This window comes from Macaca mulatta, chromosome 2, assembly GCF_049350105.2.
Source record: "Macaca mulatta isolate MMU2019108-1 chromosome 2, T2T-MMU8v2.0, whole genome shotgun sequence".
NCBI lineage: Eukaryota > Metazoa > Chordata > Mammalia > Primates > Cercopithecidae > Macaca > Macaca mulatta.
The window spans coordinates 127,185,825-127,193,749 of record NC_133407.1 but is presented as its reverse complement, the minus strand read 5'-3'; the positions used below and the strand labels follow the sequence as shown (position 1 = coordinate 127,193,749).

The following is a 7,925-nucleotide window of genomic DNA, read 5'->3' as shown; positions in this document are numbered from 1 at the left end:
TAGATAAAATCACATGAAATATTGGGGTTAAAGTCATTTTTATGTGCTAAGTAGACTGAGGAGTTAATGGTTAAAACAAACAAACAACAACAAAAAAACCCTCTTAGGATTAGAAGAGATTTTTGGAGAGCTATTTAACACTGCCAAACCTCAGTGTGGCATACATTATCGGTGGCCCACCCGGATCTTCTTGGGACTCATCATTGCATGCGTACTGACCTAATAACCCCCAACTGCCAGCCCTCGTACCCTTCCTCACACTTTCTCCATCTGCTCTAGCCCATCCACAGGGTGATCGGAAAGGGCTGGGGAATTGCCATTCTCTTAGAGCAGCCGTAATTCAGACTGACAGGAGCGAGCAGGTAAATATCACAGCTCCTTTTGGCCCTGGTTGGGCTGAGTGGTGTTCTGCCCTGGGTTTCATATTCTCTAGTAGGATTGAGCCCCCGTTGTCCATAGCAATAATCTTCTCCGCAACCGAAGATTTATTGTCTTCCTTCTCTTCTTTGGTTCACTTCCCCACCCTCCTACTTGTACTTGAATTCTTATCTCAGAGAGAGTCAGCTTCTGGGTTAACTCAGTTTAGGACAATTTTTTCAAATGGGGACAATGGCACTTACCCTTTCACTGGGCTGATGAGAGATCAAATGAAATTATAGATGTTATGAACTTTGAACAGTACAAAGTGCTTTCTATAAAGTGAAGATTTATTATTCTTTGGCCAGTGTTTAAGATTTCTCCAAACCAATATTTAAGACGCAAGAACCAGCTGGAGCTGTTGCTGAGCATGAATGGGGCCCCCATCCTGACTCAGGCTGCCATATCCTCATTCCAGGGCTTCTGGCATCTCTTTGTGTACCCATCTTCCTCCAACCCTATTGCTCTCCATCATGCCATCCTGGTTTATTTCCTCTTTAACATTTATCACTATTTGAATTTATCTTATTTTTCTCCCAGCACCTAGAACAAAGCTTAGCACATGGCAGGTGCTCCATAAATAGCGGTTGAATGAATTGATGACTTCATTAATCCATTCTCAGCATCATCCTTTATAGGAAGTTGCAAAAATAGTACAAAGTCCCACGAACCCTTCACCCAGCTTCCTGCAAAGGTGACATCTTGTCTTACGATAGTACAATATCAAAGCCAAGAATTTGATAGACGGATTTCTTTGAAGAGAAAATTAAATCATGTCATTGTCCTGTTTATTTGCCCAGTGGCTTCCCACTTCTCTTAGAATAAAATCTGTTTCCATGTCCTCCAAGGGCCTTCATAACCTGGCTCTTTCAAACTCTGCAGCCCCAACTCCCTCTCCACTCCTTGCATGTCCAGCCCTAGTAGCTTTTGTCTTAGGAGTCATTTCAAGTCACCCAGCAGTCTCCCCTCTTTAGGTCCTTGGATGCACTCTCTCCTCTGGCTAAAATATTCTACACATGACTGGTTCCTTCCTATTTTTCATGTCCCAACTTACACGTCCCTTCCTCAGAGAGGCCTTTGTTGACCACCCTAGGCCGCTCCTCCCCACCCTGTCCCTTGTTTCTTTTCCTTACAACATTAATCGCAGTTCATTGTTACATGTTTGGTTAATTTACTTGTTTACTATTTGAATCTTCCAATCTTGAGTGTAAGCTCAAAAGATGCCAGGTACTGTATTTTGCTCAACTCAGTACAATTAGAAGTTTGACATATAAAAACTCAGGCTTCAAAAAAACCACAAGGAGATACCATCTCACACCAGTCAGAATGGCTATCATTAAAAAGTCAAGAAATAACAAATGCTGGTGAGAAGGGAAGGCTGGCCGGGCACAGCTCACACCTGTAATCCCAGTCCTTTGGGTGGCCCAGGTGGGCAGATTGCTTAAGCTCAGGAGTTTGAGACCAGCCTGGGCAACATGGTGAGACCCCATCTCTACCAAAAATACAAAAATTAGCCAGGCGTGGTGGCATGAGCCTGTAGTCCCATCTACTGGGGGGACTGAGGTGGGGGGATCATTTGAGCCCAGGAGGCAGAAGTTGCAGTGAGCCAAGATTACGCCACCGCACTCCAGTCTGGGTGGTAGAGCCAGATCCTATCTCGAAAGAAAGAAAGAAAGAAAGAAAGAAAGAAAGAAAGAAAGAAAGAAAGAAAGAAAGAAAGAAAGAAAGAAGAAAGAAAGAAAGAAAGAGAAAGAGAGAGAGAGAGAGAAAGAAAGAAAGAAAGAAAGAAAGAAAGAAAGAAAGAAAAAGAAAGAAAGAAAAAGAGAGAGAAGGAAAGAAGGAAAGAAAGAAAGAAAAGAAAAACTGAAAAAGAAAAGAAAAGGGAATGCTTATACACTGCTGTTGGGAGTGTGAGTTAGTTCAGCCACTGTGGAAAGTAGTATGGCGATTCCTCAAAAAACTAAAAACAGAATTATCAATTGACCCAACAATCCCATTACTCGATATATACCCAAAGGAATATAAATCATTCTATCATAAAGACACATGCATGCATATGTTCATTGCAGCACTATTCACAATAGCACAGACATGGAATCGGCTTAAATGCCCATCAACAGTAGACTGGATAAAGAAAATGTGGTACATATACACCATGGAATACTATGTAGCCATAAAAAAATAACACGATCATGTCCTTTGCAGCAACACAGATGGAGGTGGAGACCATTATCCTAAGTGAACTTATAAGTGGGAGCTAAATGACAAGAACACATGGACACACAGAGGAAACAACAGATACTGAAGTCTCCTGGAGGGTGCAGGGTGGGAGAGAGAGGATCAGAAAAAACACCTATCAGGTACTATGCTTAGTATCTGAGTGACAAAATAACATGTACATCAAACCTCCATGACATGAGTTTACCTATATAATAGACCTGCACATGTACCCCTGAACCTTAAATAAAAGTTAAAAAAAATCCCCAAAATTCAGATTTCTGTAAGTGTGGAGTAGGTTTATACCTTATCACTCAATAACCAGCTAACTATACTCAGTAGTATACAGTTCATTAATCTCTTCCACACACAACCAACTCAGTTCCTATGAGGTAGGACGATCTGCAGCCCCCTTTTACAGACTAAGTGAGAATAGTAACATTCATTGATCACTGTAGTGGGTGATTTGCATGCCATATGTTGCTTTCCTTTGGTCAGCCTCTAATTTCAGCCATAGCTTGAAGGATTGCTATGGTTCATATTGATAGTGGCCCCCTCCCCACCTCATGCATGCACCTCCCAGGGCTTCCCCTTTATCTTTCCTCAAGGACCCTGTCCCCAGGAATGGGGGAAGGGATGGTGGTGATAGGACCCATGCCAGTGCCTCTCCCTTTTCCCCCAGCCCACTGCCTGAGATGTTAGCACTCAAGGCTTGTTTCTCTGAAGTCCTAGGAGCCTGCTCAGTCTCCTGGCAAGTGTAACCTGGAAATGTGGAAAAGTTACCACTGTTCTCGGCAACTCTCAATCAATAAGGGCTGGGGATTGGTAGGTGAACACTCCAGTTCCTGCTCCTTGATGGACAATTGCTGGAGCCATTATGAGCACTGCTCAGAGACCCTGATGAAACTGAGCTCCTACTGCCTTACCAGCAACAACAAAAACACATCTTTTTATTGGCTTTGCCTCCTTTCCTGTCTCATTCTCCCCACTTTGTCACTCCTGACACCTGGAATCAACTCCTTTCACCCAACTCTTGTCTTAGCCTTGGTTGCAGGAAAACCCAAACCCAGAGGGTGCTTACCATTTGTGAGAAGCTGTTGTAATTCTGCCACATGGCTAGATGGTTTATCTTTCTCATCCTGACATCAATCCTGCCAGGAAGATATTGTTGTTATCCCCACTGTAGAGATGGGGAAACTGAATGAATGAGAAATTAAGTATCTTACCAAAGGCATTTATTGATCTGCCCATATCCCCCAGTGTTTGAAGGTGCTCCCTGGGGTGTTAACTCCCCTGCATTTCCAGGCTGCCCTTGCCTGTAGGCTGTGGCTTCAGAAAAGTCCCAGGGCTTTGAAGAAGGCTTCGAGGAAGAAAAAGGAGAGTTGAGGAAATGGCAGTGCAGTGATTCTCACCCAGACAGCCTGATATCATGGCCCACCCATTTAACTTCTTTGCTTTACCTCCTCCTAAAAAAACAAGGGTGCAGGAAGGTGAAGTCACACCTTGAAACACAGCTAGTGAGCACTGAAGCTGAGATTCCAAATTAGTCTTATTGGATACATAGACTCAAACTCACCGGCTACTTTCTTTTTATGGCTCACACCTGTAATCCCAGCACTTTGGGAGGCCGAGGCAGGCAGATCATGAGGTCAGGAGATCGAGACCATCCTGGCTAACACAGTGAAATCCCGCCTCTACTAAAACTACAAAAAATTAGCCGGGCATGGTGGCGGGCGTCTGTAGTCCCAGCTGCTTGGGGAGGCTGAGGCAGGAGAATGGCATGAACCCAGGAGGTGGAGCTTGCGGTGAGCGGAGATCACACCATTGTACTCCAGCCTGGGCGACAGAGCCAGACTCAATCTCAAAAAAAAACAAAACAAAACAAAACAACAACAACAACAACAACAAAACATCTACTGCTCTTTTCTTGAAACCTGAAGGAATAAATCGGTTTAGCAAAATCCCCATTGGGTTAGAGCAGGTCTTTACTGCGAATCTGCAATGGACCATGGAAGCATGTCTCTATCTCAATCAGGGCAGGTAGTGTTTTCCATTCATCAGTGCCCACAGTGCTTTGGAACTGCTAAGGCTGGTAAAAATCACTGCTGGTTAGGAGGATTTCTCCACTTTGCCGAGTTCATGACAGCTTGTAAAGCAGAGGACACTTTCTTCCCTGCACAGTGCTGAAGGAAGCAGTCAAATCCAGTCATTGTCCCAGGATATAAGGGGGAATTGGGAGTGGGAGTGGGAGTGGGGAGAACTCATGCCACATCCCCTCCTCCCACTCCCAGCCTACTGCCTCCTAGTTGCTAGGAGTTAAGGCCTACTTCCTTATCATCAGGATGTTTTTCTCGCTTGTCCTCCTCTAATCCTCTCTCTATTCTGTAGCCATTGAGATCCTTTCAACATGCTAATCTCATCACATCCCTCCCCTGCTCAAAAATCCTTCATTGCTTTCCCTTAGCTTCTTTAGGATAAAGACAGAATTCCTGATTAGGCCTGCAGACAGGTTTCACCCATGTCCCCATCAGCAGTCACACTTCCCGAAAAGCCTCTTGTTCATTAAACTCTGGCAACTCTACATATCTTTCCTGTCTCCTACCATCAGAGAGCTTTGCCGGGCTGTTCTCTGCCTGGGACGTGCATCTCTCCCACCTTGTCCTTGCTTAACCATGTGTAGTCTTCAGGCATGAAGCTTCTTGACTTCTCCCTAACTAGTTCAAACCTCTCTGGTAGATGTTCCTATGGAATCCTGTGCCTCTCTTTGTTGCACTCAGCATAATTGGGGTGTGATTTTTTTTTTTTTTTTTTTTTTTTTTTGAGACGGAGTCTCGCTCTGTCACCCAGGCTGGAGTGCAGTGGCCGGATCTCAGCTCACTGCAAGCTCCGCCTCCTGGGTTTACACCATTCTCCTGCCTCAGCCTCCCAAGTAGCTGGGACTACAGGCGCTCACCAGGGGTGTGATTATTTTAATGCCCGTCTCTCCTAATAGAGTGTAAGCTTCTTAACATACAGCCTGTTTTTGCTTTTTATTACTGCATTCCCAGTGGCATGCACAGTGACGGGTGCACAAGAAGTCCTAGAATGGTGGAATGAATGAACGAACCTCACTGGGCTCATGAAATGAGGACAGGGTGACAGATTGGAGGCACTGTGCATTTAACCCTTGTTCGTTCTGTCATTGTTAAAGCCAACCGGGTTCTACTGTTGTAATTGTCCATTGTCCAGCCAACATTGTATGCAATAACTTTATTAACGTCAAATAGATATCACAATACGGTTTTATCCAACGGGATTCAGAAACTGGTTACAGACATCATCTAAGACACAAGGCTGTTTTGTGCTAAAATGCTTCCAACATCACCAATCACACGACGAGTTTATACATCAATAACAACTTTTATCTGGAAATACAGATGCTCAGCTTGCCTTCTCTATTGGGTCCTGGTGTTTCAACTGAGTTAAAATGAGGAAGTGAAGATTGGCATTTTCTTGATAATGAATACATTCTGGAGAATATTTCATGAGAACTCTCTTTGGGATACAGAGTGGCATATGGAAGCCATTTTTAATTTATGGGCTACACTCAAATCAGAATTAGTAAGTTTAGCTGTGACTTCAGAATTTTTAATAATTACATTGAGGAACATATTAGCTTTACAAATAAACAGGATTTAAAAGTGTAGCTGGTAATAGAGGTTCTACAGAATATTCTTTATAAATAAATACTTCAGCAAGGCATATCTTGACTATGGTATCTATATCTGCATCTCCATTATTCTAAGAAAACAACACTCCATAAAGACAAAGAATTATTGGGCCATGTTATTTATGGTCCACAAGATAAGAGCCACAAAAACACCATAGAAGGTTACAAGAATGCAAATATTTAGCTAAGTAAATAGAATAAATGTTGGGCAGTTATCATATGTAACACTAAATGTCTAACAATAGGGGAAAAGAAAAACTCAAATCTTAATTACAATGCATTCAGAACTTGGGTAAAGCCAGAGAGACAAATCTGCAAAGTATACAAGGTAGTGAATATATTCCTATAAATATCCACTTGACAAATTCATGGTGCAAACCAGAAAATTTTCATAAACACAGTTCAAATGTTCATTTTGTGAGAAAATACTTATTCATGCACTTAAATCATGTGAGCATTGATTTATCACATAAAAAAAACAGAATAATTTTCTGAAACAAATAACTTAGGGACTCATTGTCCTATAAGACCTAAAACTAAAAAAAAAATAAGACATGCATGTTGTGATACACCAAATTGTCTTCTAGAAATTATTATAACATCTTTCACATCAAAATGCATAAGAAAACTCAGTGCTATTCGATTTACTTTATGCATATTACATACTAGAGACTTTAAGCTACAAAATACTTCTACTACTTTAACACACATACAAAATGACCATGAAAGTATCTGTATATATAACAAGGTACTCTCCAATTAGCAATCTATGATGAATAATATATCTCCTCATGTCATCTCATCTCTAAGTGTCATTTATCACAACCCAGGACTTTCTGCCTTAATGAAGACTAGAGATCTCTGATTTACATTCAATACTCTCTGCATTAATAATTGATTGAAACTCTTAAAAAATTCTTCTGCCACTGAAATGGAAGGTGGTGAGGTGATCTCCAGAAGAATGCAAATGCTACTCTGTTAAATCTGATTGGTAAAGGAAGTGGGGCCAGTAGGCTGTTGGCCAAACTCATCTGAGGATGGCCCCAAACTCGCCTGCTGACTGTACCCACTGCTTGACCCATAGCTGTCTTGGTTGTAACCACCTTGATTATAGCTGCTGGAGTGCTTCTCCATCGGATCTGAAAGATATCTCTGTCCTGAAGAATGCCAGCCGGTCTCCTTGAAAACAAACCATATGTTTCCAGCCCAGAGAATAAAGTTCAAGAATCCAAAGACCTGAAGGAGAATCAAAGCCAATGAATTGATAGACTAGACAAAAACTCAAGAAAATTTTCCATTTTGGAAATTCCTTCACAATACAAAAGATCACTTTTCACTTTAATGTTGAGTCCTCTTCCAAGTTTTCCATTTGGAACTGGTATTTCATTTAGAATATTTGACCTTTATTAGATGCACTACATGTCAGGCACTACAGAAAGGGCTTTCTGTGTATCAATTCCCTTGGTCTAAGAATCAGTCTAAGAAAAAGTTGCTATTGTCATACCCATATTAAAGATGTGGAAATCTTGTCTAAGGGCATGTGGCTTGCTGAGTAGTAGATCTGGGATCCAAACCCTGTTCT

At 42.0% G+C, this 7,925-nt stretch overlaps 1 protein-coding gene across 2 annotated transcripts in view; it reads right to left on the bottom strand.

The window, feature by feature from the left end:
- Positions 1-5,868: 5,868 nt before the first annotated feature.
- Positions 5,869-7,925, bottom strand: part of SYNPR (synaptoporin) — a 331,134-nt gene continuing 329,077 nt past the window's right edge. Inside the window, exon 6 of one of the 2 annotated variants that reach the window (XM_028843151.2) lies at positions 5,869-7,579. In XM_028843151.2, the coding sequence (XP_028698984.1) occupies positions 7,322-7,579 (258 nt within the window). In that variant the 3' untranslated portion in view covers positions 5,869-7,321. 2 annotated transcript variants of the gene reach the window in all.